The sequence below is a fragment of the Cupressus sempervirens genome, chromosome 11, assembly GCF_028749045.1.
Source record: "Cupressus sempervirens isolate cs-2001-9-10 chromosome 11, ASM2874904v1, whole genome shotgun sequence".
In the NCBI taxonomy this organism is placed as follows: Eukaryota; Viridiplantae; Streptophyta; class Pinopsida; order Cupressales; family Cupressaceae; genus Cupressus; species Cupressus sempervirens.
The window spans coordinates 341275457-341294970 of NC_143128.1; the positions used below are offsets into that span (position 1 = coordinate 341275457).

The window sequence follows — 19514 nt, forward strand, 5'->3', positions numbered from 1 at the left end:
GCGAAGGATTATGGATAATCTGCGAATATTTGAGCACATGTGTTGGAAGTTGATCCAAGCTATTAAGAGGAACCATAATGCTAGGAAGGAAGATATCTTTATGTTGTCTCAGATTCAGGAACGAAAGACTATTGTTTGGATGGAATGCCCACTTGGTTGGACCACTTGGGTTGATTTGTATTGTGATATCTTGTACTAGCCTTGTGCTGTTCAATTTTTGTTGTTCTTTGATGTTTTCTAGCCGGTCTTTTGCTACTATGGCTCCGATTTGAAGCTTTGCCTCTTTTGTAATACTCAGAGTACTCTGTAACCTTTTTTTGATCTCACTATATTTAATAGAAAAAAAATTAAAAAATCAATTTATAAAATGATATATCCATAAGCTATCTTTAGCCTCATAAATGTAGAATATTTATAGGATAATATATCTCAAAGTATCTTTAACCTGAGAGACCATAAAAACCATAAACATTAAAATCATTCTCGTTTTAGTATACGCCGTACTTCTCTAATCCTGAATGGCCGGTTCGCCTAATTCGGCTCAGGATATACGGGCTTCTGGTTGGACTATATTTTTGTAAACAAGCGAAAACTAGAACAGTTGGGTTGCTAACATAGTCATTGCAACAATTGAAGCAAAAATTAATGCACCCATCGGGTGTGAGTGGAGAGTGGGGGAAATGAACGTCTCATGGGCAATGACAGGAATTGAGAGGATGGTGTTTGGGGTTCCACAAGCGGTTATGATAAACAACTTGCTTTGCCCGCGACAGAGCAGAACAAGTGTAGTTAGAGCCTCACAGTCTCAATCCAACCAGCCCTTGAGCTCGCTCGGTGAGTGTTTGCTTCTCCCATACGCGCTCCTCCTCATTCACTTGCCATAGCACTCTTTCCTTTCGTTTCAGAAATTTAAAAATATCGTAATATTTATAGTGATTATAATTTTATACCTGGTTGGGAGTATCCTCTCTAAGTTTTAGACAATTTATTTAAAACAACGCTACAAAAGATATCACAACTACGGACTTTTCTAACGCTAGATGATCGTCTTACTTGAGCACCAAAAAATTCGATTTTCCCACATAAATCAGGAAGATAGTGGCTATATTTAGGTTACAGTTTAGCTACAAGTCATTTTACGGTAAGACACTTTCTTTTCGAAGTACAAGGAAATTTTACTTGACATTGGAGTGCACAAGATGAGGACAGTTTCCATAACCAAAGACAAAGACAACTTAGTCTATCTACAGAGGCAACAGGAACAAAAAAATGTGATCAACTACTCATTTAAAGGCACAGAAATTTAATTTGCACATACCAAACATGATGGAAGTTGAACTCAACAACCAAGCAAACTATCTTTTTTACCCCAGATGACTATAACACCGAGTTACAAAACTGTAACATACTAAAATCTCTACTCCTACTTTAATTGATTTAATTAATAAAATAATATTTCTTTTCCAAAATCACAAAAAAGACGGTTATAATGGACTATCATATCATTTTCACATAAAATGCAATTTCATCCTCGATTTACATATTCAAGCGCTAACAGATTTAACTGAATTTAAATCCAATGAAAGATAAACTAACTTCATTATAATAACCATCTAAGCAATACATAGATTAGAAAGTGGAAATATAAAAGTAAAATACTCGAAAGTAGTTATCTTGCATGCATATCTTATCCTTGAGTTGTGCAAGCCTTGGCATCTGAAAGAGAGAGGAAGCATTGCCAAGGGCTTAACCTCCCAATTGTGGCCCCTTCAGTATCCCCACACAATCTCTACTGAGAACGACCCTCCCTACCCTAGGATTAGGCTCGGGACACCACTGTTCAACCACTGAGCATCCTAGTGTTAAGAGTGTCGGCTAGACAACCAACTAGGCTTTGGATACCTTCCATGCACTTATCTACTTGCTGCTAGCAACCTTGACCTGTAGTGATCACAACAACAAGCATGCCACTAATCTACCTTGGCCAAGGATTTGTGTGGGCACTATGTACTTGATCACCCAACGCTCGACTTGATAACAAGACCTATACAATGGACTACCATGAGTTGACTTAGTTTAAAAGTAAAACACTTTTATTACTTGCTTATTTGTTCATGATTTTTCTTTCTCTTATCATTCAGGGATAACCCGTGGTTTAATGGTTATCAATACACACCCTTCATCTTGAACGTGCCGATCTTGCTTGATGAATTTATGAGATGATTGTCTAAACATTATATAATTACAACCAATGCATTCTGCACGACTTGGGCCTATGCCTTTGCAAAATTAATGATACTTGTAATTTATTCTTAACTTTTCATAAGAGTGTTGTCTCTTATCTCACAGTGTATATAGCAGATACCTTTGTATAAGCTTGCACTGTTGGATCTTGAAAAGATGTTAATACAAATGCCATAGTTTGCTCGATCTGGAGCATATTTACAAATCTTATACAAATGAAAATACTAGATCATTTCAGATCAAGGCTCTATCAATGCTATCGTTGCCTTCTTAATTCTAGGCTAATATCTATGAGCCTCTTATATCAATTTTAAAGAGCATAAATAAGCAGAAGTATTTCATGACCTGACTATAATGTCGCTTCTTTGAATGGTCAGTCAGTCTTTAAGCAATGCTAGTGAAAGCAAGACCAAGGTTGCAAAAGTAGAGCAAAGAAGTATTGAAAACATTCCCTAATGCCTCTCACGGCACTTCTGTGCTTGTGCCTTCTAGCAAAAAGTCTGACACAGTATGGCAAATATGTGCAAGAGAATCCTTAGTGGAATGGTTACACCATAGTGACGCTCAATTCAATATTTAACACAAAGCAAATTGAGATTGTGTAAAGCAATACGAAAAAAATGCAATGTAGGCAGTATGAAGATGTAATAACTCTTCCGTGATGTTTTGGATGCTATTCAATATGAACTATCACACAAAATATATCTTTGCCTTACTCGGCTGCATGCTCGGTTACGAGCAAGAAAGTATGAAGGTGGCAAGTAGTTACAACCAAGCACATATGTGGCAATATATTAAAATGGCCACTGAACAATATAAGGCCCGATGAATAATATAGAATTGTGGTGCTCATGATAAAATAATAATACTATTGCCAAGGAAAAAAAAAATTCATACTAATGCCTTAATATAAAAATATTATACTATACCTACCTACACTTGTGTATGTAAGTGCACACTTATATCTATATGAATGATATTCCAACAACGTATCAAGTGTCTACGTCATATATTACGTGGCGTATACGTATGTCTCATTCAAATTTACGCATGCATACATATATGTGTATATACTGTTAATGTTTTAGAGCGTCAGTCGGATAAAAGATATAGTGTTAACCTAAAGGACATCTCCTTGATTAAATGTTATCACAGATATAACAATATAGATCAATGAAATATATATTAATATATATAGATTGCATAGATACATATATTAACTATTGGTTTCATGCTGATATGTCATGTCCCCATTTTGGAGGCAATTTGATTTAATTAATTAAGTTGTCCAAAATAATGAATATTTTATGAGGATGACTAATTAATTATTTTAATTAAATAAATAAGTGATATTAAGTTAATTATTTATAAAGTTATCAAATAACTAAATATTAAAAGGTAACTTTATATTTAATTAATTTAATAAAGTGACTTGAATTATAAAATATTTTTTATAAAGTCACTAATAGATAAAATAAAATAATGTTCTAGAAGTTTCTGGAGAAAGTGGAGAAAAAGAATAAATAGGCACCTCGGGCTTCATTCTAATCATCCAAATTTGTTGTTGTTGATGTTGATGTGCATTGTGGAGCCTAGGGTTTCTGCAATAGTCACAACTGGCCATTGAGAACGAAAACTCTCAATTGGTACGCAATTTTGAGGGTGTGAAATATCACTTGAATTATTGCAGCTGGGAGGAAGATACTCCAGTCTTCTATTTGTGCTACATTGAGAAAAAATATTTGTGGCCATTGAGAACGAAAACTCTCAATTGGTATGCGATTTTGAGGGTGTGAAATATCACTTGAATTATTGCAACTGGGAGGAAGATACTTCAGTCTTCTATTTGTGCTACATTGAGAAAAAACAATTCAAAAAAAGCAGGCCGAAAAAGCAGGCCGAAAAAAGCAGTTCGAAAAAGAAGGCTGAAAAAGCAGTTTGAAAAAAGCAGGCCGAAAAAGCAGTCTGAAAAAAGCAGGCCGAAAAAAGCAGAACTGAAAAAGCAAGTCCGGAAAAGCAATCCAAAAAAAGCAATCCGAAAAAGCAAATTCGAAAAAGCAAAAAAATTATTACAGCCATTTACAATCAGGGGCGACAGCTAGAGAGGCACGACTTGGGCACTTGAGGAGGTTATTTTCTATTTAGTGGTATTGCAATACATCTATTCTCTAAGGCGACTTCATTTGCCAGGTCTGATTTGTATTTTCATAGTTGCCTTTCACTATAGAGTGCTGTTGTAATTGTCATTTCGTATCAGACCTATCATTCATTAATAGATATATCATTCATTTTTACATTCCTCACAATGGTATCAGCAATCCATGGCTTTAGTTGTATTTAATCATGCATGTGATTAGCGTACTGCTGTAGGGGAGTATTGAAGTTAGATATTTAGTGTTGCATTAGTTTTCATTGGCAGCTGTAGGTGCATATTACTTTACCAGCAATCATCATATTTTGATATCTTTGTAAATGCCAAGAGTCTTCGCTAACTTAGTATGAATATTGTATTGGATACTCATTCTCAATTAAGAAGATACAGTTGCTGGTCATTAATAGTTGTCTTTGAGCGTTAATATGTCATTTTTTATCAGCCAGTTAGCTTGCATACCAACTGTTTGTTAAAATACCAGTTGGCTGTAAGTGATCATTTTCATGATTAGAACTCATATATGTATTCACTATTGCCAAAATTAGTTGCATATTTATGTTAGGTCATTGTTTAGAGAATTTGGAGTCTTTTGTAAGCATTCTCTTTGAGGCAAATCCAAACAAGAATCACTGCAGCAATCTGAAAAGTTATATCAGTCAGAGGACCCTTGCTTGCAAAGTGTTTGACGAAATGTCAAACAACTGAAGTATAAAGATTTTTGGTGTTGGAAGAAGTTATAACCTGTTGGGGTTATTACATGATAGGTTGTATTTAATGAGATGTGCCCCTTGGTAAAGGTTATGTTCATATCTCCCTTCAAATATATTTATAGGAGTAAGAACCCACCTTTGAAACACACATAATATCAAAGTGCTATTACAAAGTGGGGTTCTAAGTGTAAGGTTTTAGTTCATACAAAAATCTAAATTTATAAATCTAATCGAACTTTAACATGGTATCAGAGCCAGTCTAAGAGGCGATTCAGATTAGATTTATTTAATCGGTGCACTCAAACATTATTAAACCCTACTTATCAAAATGATAAGCGGAATGAGGATTGAAGATAGACTCGAAGGTGCTTCAAATTTTGAAGCATGGAAATTGTGTATAATGATGATACTAAGAAAACAAAAGTTAACGATTGTAGAAAATCCTCCGAAAAATAAGAAGATTGATGAATGGGAAACTGACAACACTAAAGCAATGGAATTATTAGTAGATCTACTACCTATTATCACAAAATTAGACTCTGCATATGATATGTTCAAAGCTCTAGAAGACATGTTTGAGATCAACAACACTAGCAGGATTCTCACTTTGAAAAATCATCTCAATAATATAAAAATGAAGAAAGGAGAGTCCATCACATCATACTTTATGAGGATAATAGAGTTAAGAAACCAGCTGTTAACAGTTGGTCATAACTATGATAGCAAAGAGTTAATTATGGTATCATTAAATGGGCTGCCTTTTTCATGGAAAAACTTTAGACAAGGAATAGGTGCTCGTCTTGAACCCCCAAAATTCGATCGACTAAAAGTTGATTGCATTCAAGAAGAGTGTAATCGAAAAACTAGAGGAATTGACACAGAGTCCACAAATGAAGACATTCAGGCTCTCACCACAAACTTAAAAAGGAAAAAGGGAAAGAATGATAAACAACCATTCAAGAAACAAAAAGATCTTTCTCATGTACAATATTTTGGATTCGACAAATATGGTCACACTGCAGCAAGATGTCCTGACAAAATTAAACATCAAGCTTGTTTTGCTGAAATCAGAAATTCAAACTTGGATTCAGAGAATCTTGCATTCTAAAAGAACCTCAAAGATTTTGTAAAATTCTAGATTAAGAGGGAGTTCTTTATTATCTACACCAAGCCTCTAGCAAAATAAAATTGGATCACTTTTGAAGTAAACTTGGTATGCTGAAATTAATGAGAAGAGTCCCAGGGTATTTATTGTACTATTGAATTACTTATTAATAAAAGTTATTTTGTATGGGCCCTGTGTACATCACGAGGAAGTGACAACTTCCAAATGATTATCACTTGTATTTGTAGGAGTTATTGAAAGGTGACGATCTGCTTTCAAATTTTTGGATTTGATTGTGTATAGTTTTTTTACATCAACGTATTGGATCATACTACATGATCCACCATTAGGATGCTAGAGAGAAAATAACATAAAAAAGTAGAATGCAGATCCACCAGGCTTTAATGGGGGGGGGGGGGCAGAGAGGGGGAGGCGGCAGGGGAGGGGAGAGAGTTGGCGCGACACAACCCCAAACAAAAATAGAATAAAAATCAAATAAATAAGCCAAGTGGGGGAAAGGAAAGCAAAAATAGACAAGCGAGACAAACTAATTTTCTATTATGATGGATGTCTTACGATGTCTATGCAGAGCATGATAGATTATGGTGAATGTTTATATGGTACGCATTATGAGAATGTGTGTGCACATACTTTATAAACATTTTTGAGTACTTGGTGAATGTTATGCAAATTGATGTTAGGAGGCCATTACTCATAGTACTTGGTGAATATCTTGCAAACTTGACGTTTAGGAGGCCATTACTCAAAGGCATCTAGTGAATGTCAAATGAGTCGACATTCAAAGTCAAATGAGTTGACTTTAAAATGTCAAATGAGTTGACATTTGCCAAATGAGTTGGCATTCGATAAACTAAGAAGTCAAATGAGTTGACATTCTAGAAACCATTTTAACATTAAGGTCATATGTTATTCATAGTGTATAAATCGTGTTCATCCTCCCTAGCTAAGAGGGAGTGTTAATGTTTTATAGCGTTAGTTGGATAAAAGATAGTGTTAACCTAAAGGACATCTCTTTGATTAAATGTTATCACAAATATAACAATATAGATCTATGAAATATATATTAATATATATAGATTGCATAGATACATATATTGTAACGCCCCGCCAAGGGATCCAAAAGAATTAACTTAAAGTTTTACGAAGTTTGTCAACATTTAAAAAAGAAAAGAAAAGAAAGTATAACATATACATCAAACACATAGTAACGGAAGCAATAACATACAATCAACTAAAGCATACATGACAAGTTACATTCCTTAAGGATCCCAAGACATTGAGTCACATTTAAATTTAATTAATTCCAAGTCCAATAACTACCATATCCATATGAAAGAATAATGAAAAGTCCAATGTCCATTTAATATACATTTGTTCCAAATGCCTCATGGCAAATTAATTCGGAATGCTCTTTCATCCATTGTACATGTCACAGGGTATGAAAGACTTAAAAGAATATACATATGTAAAAATAGAAATACATCATCCTCTTTAGATCCATGATATGTACAGTAAAATAAATGAAATCATCCACCATACATGATACATCCATACATCAAAAAGATATAGCATCCCTCATAAAATATAACCATCCATCATAATGATCCATGAACAGAATGAAGGTAAATGCCAACAAAGAATGCTCCAGCCATGGTGATTACATACGGATCTCAATGGTAAGAGTGAAAAAGCACTACCACCCAACCGCGTGGAACCTAAATGGCCCACTTCATCGCGCTAAGGAGATAGTCTCAAGTCCCAAACAGGATATCAAATCACATGACACAGATACTCTCTAAGTCCAGGATTCCTAAAAGTATACTAACTCAAAGGTTCCAACATAGATCAACATCTAGATCCAGAGGCACACAAAGACACGTAGGAAACCTAATATGCAAGCAGGAAAGTGTCATTGCACAAATCATGTTGGAAGTTACCCGAGCAATCCCTTAGGAATCTCGGGTCCCCAGTGATCTTGCGGCCACTAGTATCCTCTCGTATTGACGAGGCATACTATGGAATGCAACGTCGTAACCAAGCGTTCTCTCAACTCCCATCCTAGTCTGTACTAGCACTCGAAGCATGGGTGAGAACATACAATTAATCTTATTAGGTTCATTTAACTCAATATTTAGTGTAATGTTATCACTTATTAAAAAAACAACTTACAATGAGTCATCCCCATAGCCTCTTAGGGCCCTCGTCCCCATTGCAAGCCACATCCCGACACTACACATAGAGAACCTACCCTAGGCTCATAACATCATAAATCACAAAATCACCTCAGCCCTTTACAAGCGACTGGGAAGCATCAAAAGATAAGCCACAATAATTACATTAGTTCTCCACGAGCAACTGAAAAGCATCAAAAGATAATCATAATGATCACAACAGTTCTCTATCAGCAACTGAAGACATCCATGATAAATCACAGTATCCATCGGTTCTTAACAAGCAACCGGAAAAATATCTCAAAATAAATCACAATATTGATCAAAGACTCCAAAACGGTCAAGTCAAAACATGTCACAACATGACATCATCAATAACAAATCACTCAAAACACCTCAGTCCTCTCAAAGCGACTGGAAAGAAAATCAAATATACTGATCGATGACTCAAAAATGGTTAAGTTAGGTATCTCATAAACATACATTTCAGCTTCACACAAGGAAACTGGAAAGCAATAACAATCAATAATCCACACACATCATAGAGCATGCCATCGCATTACCATGGTTGGGTCTAGAAAGACCGAGAACAAATCACCATAACATCACATTCACAGAACCCCCAAGCCTCTGGTAACAACCTAAGACTAGTCAAACTAGGCCAAACCCCAACACCCCAAAACATAAACAATACATAGAATACATCATAATCACGCAGTTTGGTTTGATTTGATACACACAGTTGAGTTAAATAGTATGGTTTAAATTTCCAATTTAATATATGTTTTGAGTAAGTAAGTTTCCTAGTAAACCCTTACAATTAACCCATTCCTATAATTAAATGATTGCATAATCACCCCTATGTGACTTAAATCCATTATTTCAAATGATTTAAGGATAAGTATTTGTTTAAATCAATATAATAACTAATGAAATAATCCCAATCTTATTGAAAAACATTAGCATTATGGTATGATAACAATTTCATTAAATACTCCCCTTTAGTATCTAAACTTAATTAAACTAGATTAAATTAATGTTCATGCAATTTAAATCCCTATATCAACATACTTAATAAGGAGTATATTTAACAAATTTAAAATAAACTCATTAAAATCAGATTTATTATTAATAATAAATCAAATCTTATTTTTCCTTGACATCTCATTAATTATTAAATATTAATAATTAATATTAATCCATTTAATGATTAATTTAATAATAAATTTAATAATTAAAACTTATTTTTATTTATTTATAATATTAACATTAATATATATATATATATATATATATATATATATATATATATATATATAAAGTTTATGAATAATTAAAATTAAATATAATATAATTTTAAATTAAATTATATATATAAAAATTATAATACAAAAAAAAAAAATGCATTTACAAAAGCGTTTTAGGCCTGCTGGCCTGCAGACTGCGGTCTGTCGCAACAAGGTACTGCTGTGTTAGCAGTAATGCTGCCGCGGCAGCACTTGCTGTGATGCGGTCAGGAGAGAAAAAGGGGGGTGGTGGCCCCGCCTCCCCAAAATATATAATGAATTTTTTTTTTTTTAAATATAAAATTTTTAAACTATCCCCTACCCCAAATGTATTTTAATATATATTTGGTTTTATATAAAGAACTTTGTTTAATAATAAATTTTGTTTAACAAAATTTTATAAATAATTTTAGCAAACCCATCTTTATTTTAATTTATAATTTATATATTTTTAAAACAATTGCCATTTAATCTAATAGAAAAATTAGAACCAACCACTCAAATTTTCAAGCTAGAATTTCCATCTTTCAAACCCTACCCAGGTTAAATTTCTTAACTCCATTTTTTTAAAAATTCAAACCAAAATCCCGATCTAAAAACTAATTTCTTTCAATCTTATTATAAAGATGAGATAAATATAATAGATTCAGACAAGAGAACGAAAGAATCATACCATGAAATCCAGAGAATTCGATCTCAACAATCACAGGCACGAAGAAGACAGGAAAGGAAAATTGTGTAATTAATCAGTGATAAAAAAAACAAGACCCTACCTGAGCCTGATGCTAACATGCACCCACCCGAAGATTGTGAGGGAATTTGCTTCTATCCAAAACTTCTCTTCGAAACTTTACCAAAATTCCTTCTCAAAATTTGCTTCCAAAATTTGTGTCCAAAATTTGTCTCCAAAATTCCTCTCTTCAAAAATGAACTCTCTAATTGTGATAAAGAGCCCTCTCCTTAAATCGGGGCACTGATTGTGCGTTCACCTGGGAGAACTCCCTGCTCACAACCCGTAACTCAATATTAACTTTTATTAATCTTTCTTTATCTTTTCCCATGCACGTTTATGAATTATTAAATAACTTAATTTAATTTCCACTTGACTTCTATTTTTAATTAATTTATTACTTTAATCTCGTGCAATATTTATGAATTAAAATATCTTTATTAAGTCCACATGTTTTTTTTAAAAATTAATTTTTTTTATTTTCAACTCATGCACGCATCATGCGATCTAGAATCTTTTAATAATTTAATATCTTTTCATTTTTTTAAATTTTACTTTCGAACGTTTAATTTGATAAAATATTTATTAACTTAAATAACAATAATATTTAGTATTTATTTAAAAATGTACTCTAAATATATTATTATTAAATTAAATAAATATTATCACGTTCTAAATTTTAAACTTTAACTTTTATCTCCAAATTAAATTCTTTTTATTTAATTAATTTCTCAATTAATTAAATATAATTAAATATTAAAATATCATAATAATTTTCCATTAAATTAAATCATTAATTAGTCTTTTAATTAGACTTAATTAATAGAAAAATACTCCAAGGACTCATAAAACAACATACGAAAACCCATCATAGCAATACACATACCAAACCAAACAAAAGGGTTATAATCACGAATTAATGTCATTTGACGCATTCAGAGGGTAGTCGACTCAGATACTTGTCCTAATTTTCAATTAGGACAAATGGCTTAAAAGTTTAGGATTCGGACTTGAGAATTTATCTCCCCTCTCTTACCATTGAGATAATGCGATAGGGTACGCTCATCTTGGCAATTTAGGGAAGTTGATACCCGGTACCTACAACTTGCATAAAATCCACACATGTACAGACACAATATTCTAATCTAAACAAGCAATGGTAGGAAGTGGTGCATCGTGTAGATTCTGACTAGTAGGTGACTATGGCTCCCTTCTTTAACCACATCAGAAATGCCATACATAAAGGAAACAAACACGCACACCATACACATGCAGTATGAGGTAAGTATCCATAAGAAGACACATAATAATCCATCTAACTAATCATCATCAGTAACTGAAAACATTGAATAATCATCATACATACATGAAATATAGAGTGCCAAGTAATCTCATTCTATAATAAACTGAATGGAAAACAATATCTGATAATCTCCAAAATAACAGTACTAATCATCAAACATAAAATTGGCCTAAAAGAGTTTGGCAATGATAGGAAAAATGTAACTTAGGGATAGGCACTACATATATTAACTATTGGTTTCATGCTGATAGGTTGTATTTAATGGGATGTGCCCCTTGGTAAAGGTTATGTTCATATCTCCCTTCAAATACATTTATAGGAGTAAGAACCCGCCTTTGAAACACACATAATATCAAAGTGCTATTACAAAATGGGGTTCTAAGTGTAAGATTTTAGTTCATACAAAAATCTAAATTTATAAATCTAATCAAAATTTAACATATATGGATACAAGCATATGTAGATGCTATGGTATTGTTATATTAAGACATGACATATATCACAGGATGCTTTGAGATCCATCCAATTTATAAGGTAACACCTTAGTTCTTAGTTTTTAATTTAATCCTTAGTGATCTTTTATTTATAATACTTATTTGTTGATTGGTTAGCTCATGGTAATCCATAGTGTACTCATGCTTGCCTAGCTGTTTACCCCTTAGCCTTGGTGGTTAGAATTCATACTTGTTGGCCCATAGGTGGATTGGCGTCCCCTACCCAATTCCCTCTCTGGCAATGCTTCCGCCCCCCCCTCATCACATTCCTGCAAAAGAGAATTACCACGGTAATAACATATTCCTCATTATAAAATTAAGGTTACTGTAATAAGAAATCTTTTTATAAAACATCATAACAATTAACCACCATTTCACTTTCCATGAAATTATAACGAATAATCAATTTTTCCATTTCACATGAAACCATAATGTTTAACTAATTTACCAGTGAACTGACTTCACATGAAATTTCAATGGCTATAAGAACATTTTTAAACTAAGCAAAATTTGGGATGTAACAAAAACAGTAATTGTTAATGAGCACTATTTTCTGCTAAAAAAAGAATAAATTATAAAGCTTTGATATCTGTCTGATTCACTGGTTGCAGGCCATAAACTTCCTTCTAAGCTATTGTCTTCTTCATTGCTGTTGATCTATCCAGCCTATGAACAAAATCAACAACAATTCCTTCTTTATTTCCTTTGGTCTATCTTTTCTAATTTTACCTTTCTCTGCTCTCTGTAATGTCACTTATTTCTATGCCTCTCTTAGTGTTAGTACCAGCTAGCAGGATTAGCCTAATAGAAGGATCCCTACTGTTTTGGGATGAATTGGGAGTTAGTAGGGACACACTAGGAGGCCTCCGAGATCAGTCGGGACACTTCTGGCACAGTTACTGTTTTTTAGGAGAGTTACTAAATTTTAAGACGAAACCTCCAGCTAGCTTGCCATTGTCAGACAACATCAATGGACAGGGAGCTTCAGATATAATTCAAACAGGGGACCAGATGAATGAGCTACAAATAAATTGGAAACAATGTTAATTATTTCCTAAGTTGGTCTTTGTTGAAACAATAGTAGCTTCAGTCAGATATAATGATTGAGTGTTTTGGAAAACAATCATCACCCTTGTACCTAATCAAAACTCTATAAATATATGATCTTATTTGGAGATAGATATTTATCGATATCATATCATATCATAATAAATCCAAGTATATTGTAGATTTGCACTTGCAGATTCTATTACAGATTATTGTCATTTTTATGTTACTCTTGCCCAGATCGACTTATGATAAAATGCTTGAATAAATCAGATTGAAGTCTGATTATTCCTCATTACAGATTATTGTTATTTTTATGTTCCTCTTGCCCAGATCGAGTTATGATCAAATGCTTGAATAAATCAGATCGAAGTTTGATTATTCCTCATTGCAGAGTGGTGACATGTCATTTATATTGGTTAAATGCTAACTATTGCTAATCCCGATTAGGATCAGGCTTTGGTTTGTAAACAAATAGTTACCCTCATGGACATGCCTTTTCATCTCTTACATATACTTGAACCGATCGACCAAGAAGAGCATTGAATCAATTAATGCTCTGCCTTTTGGAGTTTGGTGAAAACACAAATGAGATTCAAATTTAATAATCAATATTCAGTATTTATCAATATTCAATTACCACTTGCACCCACATTTGATAGATCCAAATTTTTTTTTTTTTAGACTGCAGGAATCGGTGCAACACGGCCCACCTATAAACTGCAGTGCGCCTGGTAAACTTTTTAACGTGACCGGTAGCGCTGGCGCGACACGCCCACCGGTACCACGAGGACGGGGGAGACTAGAACCCATGACCAACCCCCTGCAATAGGGAAGATTTAGCCAACCGAGCTACGGCCCCCGCCCTTTGACAGATCCAATTTTGATTACATTCTGCAAAGTAGCATTCTGAGATTAGTAATAATCAGATTCTAAGAAAAAGACATTCGTAGTTATAAATCTAAGATAAATTTAATCAACATTTACATGGTATCAGAGCCTTCTTAAGGAAGATCTGATTAAATTTGAGATATCAGATTTTAAACTCATTCTACCTTCCATTCTTCATAGTGTTGAGTGTAATCAGATTTGAGGATCGGCTTGAAGGAGCAAATAACTCTACATCATGGAAATTCAAAATCACAATGATATTAAGAGAAAATAAGCTAGACTCATTTGTGAAAGAAAATAAGCTAGATTCATTTGTGAAAGAAAACAAGATAGAAACTAAGATAATCCGAAGAAAACCCAATGGATAAAAAACAATGAGAAAGCCATGAAACTCATAGTAGATGCAGCTAGAGACCATATAGTACCTATATTGCCTAAACATGAGACTGCGTACCTAATGCTTAAATCCCTAGAAAGTGTTAAATTTGTAGTTTAGATTTATTTAAATTCACTCATTCACATATATGAACGTATTCTCAATCTTTCAACAAATTTATAATGTGATATATAAAATCTTATATTAATTTAACTTGCTAAGTATTTGCAAATAATATATCCTAGTTGCACGAAGTGCTCTTTTATCTCTGACTTAATATGTGCACTTGTCACTTACACATCATACTGAAAAGGGAGGTCTGATTCAAATATATACCATCCATGACGAGTGGATGTGACCTTACATGAAACTTGGCACCCAACCGACACAACGACCTATGTCAGTTTAGAAGAAATAAACACAAAGATTTAATCGTAGACAAGACTGGTCAACACGGGAAGGACCATTGGTTATGACAAGACAATGTGGCATGATAAAGGTAAGAAGTACACCCGACCACATGCCAACAAGGACATTAAAGCCCGATGCAAACATTTGGTAATCCCCAATTCCTCTACGAAGAACACATGGGCAACAGGTTGGACATGCCTAGGGATGGGTACATGCTCGATCACCTAGAGGATAATAATAAATTGGCTTGCCTAATATATGACAATTATAAGAAGGTAAATATATAAATAAGTAACTCTCGAGTTATAATTATAACTATCATATATATATATATAATACTTAATCAAAGAGATAATGTTATGTTTTATCTGACAAAAGCTATAAAACATTAACAAAAAGCTCTTTTGAAATAACTAATACAAGTAGGACCCTTGCTCTAAAGAGGCACCTAAATCATATAAGCATCAACAAGGGAGAATCTATCAATGCAGACTTCATGAGAATCACTAAATTAAGGGATCAATTGTCAACGGTTGGATTTCAAATTGATAGCAAGGAATTAACACTTATAGCTTTAAGTAGCCTACCAAATTCATGAGAGTCATTTGTTCAAGGATCAAGTGCAAGATCAAAACTCCCGAAATTTGATAGGCTAAGATTTGACTACCTACAAGAAGAATTTTGAAAAATGACAAAAGGGAACAAACAAAAGCCTGTAGATGAGGATATTCATGTTTTAAACACAAATTCTCATAAGAAAATGTCATGTCCCCTTCTCAGCTCTAGTGTTTTGGTGCCAGGTTAATCTATCTCCACATCCAGATAGATTAATGGCCCTAGCTAACAGGATGCCTACCAGTCACGTCGGAGGTTTATTTTATATACTTCAGTATTTTATTAAAGTGTGTGGATAAGTCACATTATGTTATAAAGCTATTTACTTTATAAAGTGACTTAAGTGGCTATAGGACGAAAATTGTGTTTTATCCCACATTCCTTGCTTCTTTGTTTTTCCCTCACTTCGAGGTTATAAAAGGAGCTCGCATTGGGATTTGGACACACGAGAATTTATGAACTCAGCATATTGGTATTTTCTAGTTGCTTAAATGTGACTGGTTGCTTTGAGGACACAAACCCTTGGAGCAAATGCGAGACGTTAGACATAGCCCCAGCTTCTCTTTGAATACTTCAAGTTATGGATGGAGTTAATGAAAGTTTTTTTGCAAGTCATCTCAGTTCCTGAGTAAGTACGAATTACTGGCTGCAATAATATCTAAGTTAAGATTATATTGAGTTGAGTCATTGCCAGGTAGGAAACAGGTTGGATAAGATTTTAATCATGGATTGTATCAGCCGCGGGGTTGCCAAACAAGCTAGTATTAATGTGGAACCAAGTGCCTGGTTAGCAACGTTAACAAGAGTCCGGCCGGTAGTAAGGAATCCGCGAGTGGTATTTGCATGGACGGGTTGCATGGTTGACCTGATCAAATATGGCAATCTAATCTGAGATAGCTGGCAATACAGGTTATATCACAATAAACTGGACATGGGCTGATAGACTGATGGGTGGTAAAAAGGTTTGAGCAGAGCTTACGTGCACGGGTTGCTACATATAACAACCGGCAGTGTGTTACGGCAGACCAAAAGCTTTGTCTTGAGAAGGCACAGTACATGAACCATGTCCATGCTGTGTTGTACCCAAATTTGTTTAGGAATGTTGGTACACACACTAGGGGAGTAAGGGTGGAGTATCCTGCAACTTTGCAGTTTCAAAAAAATGCAACATCTTGACTTCAGAATTTGAATGAAAATTTTGCAGTAGAAGTCTCTAGCCTCCACTGTTGTTAGCAAATTATTTGCTCAAAGAAGCCTTCGAATGGTATCTTTTATGGATAAAATAATCATGAAATATTCTAAAATAGGTACTGCTATAATGCTATACTTTCCTTATCTATTGGAAAAACAAAAATAAAACTACTTCTATGGTAACTGCCAAATACAGCCATGCTGGAAATATAAATACTTTTGTCACTTGAGTGATTTTCAAAAATCTAAAATGACTTTGATTTGTAAACTTGATCTAGTACCCCGAACTTGGAATTTTTTTCCTATATGCCAATGAAGAATCGTTGAAAATCATAACTTGATGAGCAATCCTTCCATGACAACCTTGACATTCTGAAATTAGATTTTTGGACCATAAATTTATTTTTCAATGGCTTTTTTTGGGCATCTCAACCATGGGCATGCATAGCTACTGCATAGGACACCTATTTTAAATTATTATTCAAAAGATGTGGTTAGTTTAACATCAATATTTGCTAAAGATATGGAGTTTCATAACTAAATACTACCTGTTTGCCTAAATAGCATGAAGTAATTGGCAAATTTCATAACATACTAAATGAGAATATGATTTTTGAAAATCTTTTATTTCCGATTCTGTAAGTAAAATATTTTGATACACATCTTTGATCTTAGAGCCTTAGAAAATTGAAAATTTATACTGTCTAGATTAAGACAAGGAAATACTTCTTATTTGTATATTAAGGCGTGCATGACTCTTGATCCTGTCATAATTTGCCTCCTGGACTGAGAACTGTTCAGGTTTTTATAACTTAAAGAAGAATATGGAAGAGGTTGGAAGGCATGCGGAGACAATGTCATCTATTTGGTTGGAAAAAGAAAAAGCAATTATGACTGATCTGAAGGATCTGGCTGCTGAAAGTAATATTTGGGAGGATCTCAATAAGGCTCATGAAACATTTGTTGCCTTGACTGATACTGCAGAAAATGTGAAATTACTCAGTGACATACAGTCTAAGGTCTGAAGCATGGTACTTTCTTGTTAATTTTTTTGGATGTCTAGGATAACAAACCAAAATACCAGAAGAAAAAATGTAAAACTTAATTTGGTGGAAAATTTCAAACTTGTGTAGACCTTGGTAAAATTTTCATTGCAGTTCAGATTTCTTAAGTGAAAGATTTGTGTGATGAAAAACTGTCCCATTGCCTATGAAAGGTGACTTTGGATGGCTTCAGTCTCCTAGAAGATACAGACTATAATAAATTTCTTCTTGTTTAGATGATGTGGATGTCCTGACTCCTACACACACACACACACACACATATATATTAAATGAAGTAATGGGGGTTCTCTTGGATCCCCTCCTCAGGAAAAACAAATTCTTTAAGTGACAATATCTTCCACACAACAACATTAGTAATCATCAGTCTTAACAACCAAACACTCCAAAAATAACACTGTTCTTTTAACTGTTTTAAATGAGACCTTTAAGTCATGCCCAGAGATGCATTCTTTTTCACACTGTATATCCTTTGATGCACCACCTTCCATTCACTAGTTTTAGTAGAGGTAAGTGAGACACCTCTTTTTCCACTCCCATTCATTGGTGCCCATTTCCGATGGGCACTCTTCTTTAGAAGGGTAAGCCTCCTACTTCAGAGAATCTGGCAGCTTAATGCATTTGTCTAGTTTAACATAAGAAAATTCCAGCATTATAAAAATCTTTTCTCTTGTATAAGTATTGATAGGAAAAGTAACCCGAACCTTGAGAAAGTTTAGCTTACTGTATCTCCTGCAATTATTTTCTCCTAATCCTTCGCCATGCTTTACATGGGTAGATTCTATACTTTGTAGATTCTCATGCTGGCCTGATATCCCCACTTTCTCTAGACCATTTGAGCAAGCCATGTTGTGATGATCCTCAGTTGAAGGCAGTAAAATCATGTATTACTATAATTATCATCATAACAAATGGATGTGATCCTAATCATGTAGAACAATAAAAAATGATTTCATCATTAATATTACCATTATCATATTTGTATTCCCGTAACCATAGATCCATACATTCAGGTATCCATTAAATGAATAGATATAATATAATATATTAAATGATAATATATCAAATATTATCATTTATTATTGTAAAACATAATCTATAATAGATTGTAATATATACCAATATATAATATATATCACATAATATGATATGTATTAAATATTAAATATAATATATAACTAAATATAATATATTAAATGATATCCAAATACAATACTAAACTAACAGCTCAATAAGGTGCACCTAATTAACCAAACAAGGTTCAAGGATCTTGACCATTTGAAGGAAAGGCACCACCCATTGAAGAGAGACCTCCACGTGGGTACATGTAGGAGATCTCAATGAAAGGAAAGGGATCATTCAATCTGAGGACAAGAAATTATCCAGTCAGCATTCAGTATAAGACAGTCAGTGCATCAGGCAATATCGAACACTAGAAGATACATGCATCCAGTCAGCAAACCTAACAATAAAATCAACAAGCAATTATTCAATACTTCGGTTGATTCAGATGAGAACTTGGCAGGGAAAGCAGCGGAATCATCAAAGTAGTTGCATCAAGACATACAGCAGATCAAATTGAGGAAATATGCATAATGCATAATGGAGATATATTATCTTTTACAGCAACTGAATTCATTCATCAACAATTAAATATAGCTTGAGATCTGGGGAGAGGGACTGCCCTTAGTGGATCCATCCACTTT

At 33.8% G+C, this 19514-nt stretch overlaps 1 protein-coding gene across 3 annotated transcripts in view; it reads left to right on the top strand.

Moving 5' to 3' along the window:
- The first annotated feature begins 450 nt into the window (after positions 1 to 450).
- Positions 451 to 19514, top strand: part of LOC149529482 (peptide chain release factor PrfB1, chloroplastic-like) — a 169629-nt gene continuing 150565 nt past the window's right edge. For all 3 annotated transcript variants that reach the window (XM_089809965.1, XM_089809966.1, XM_089809967.1), the window contains exons 1-2: positions 451 to 834; positions 17549 to 17766. In XM_089809965.1, the coding sequence (XP_089666091.1) occupies positions 681 to 834; positions 17549 to 17766 (372 nt within the window). In that variant the 5' untranslated portion in view covers positions 451 to 680. The remainder of the gene's footprint in view (positions 835 to 17548; positions 17767 to 19514) is intronic.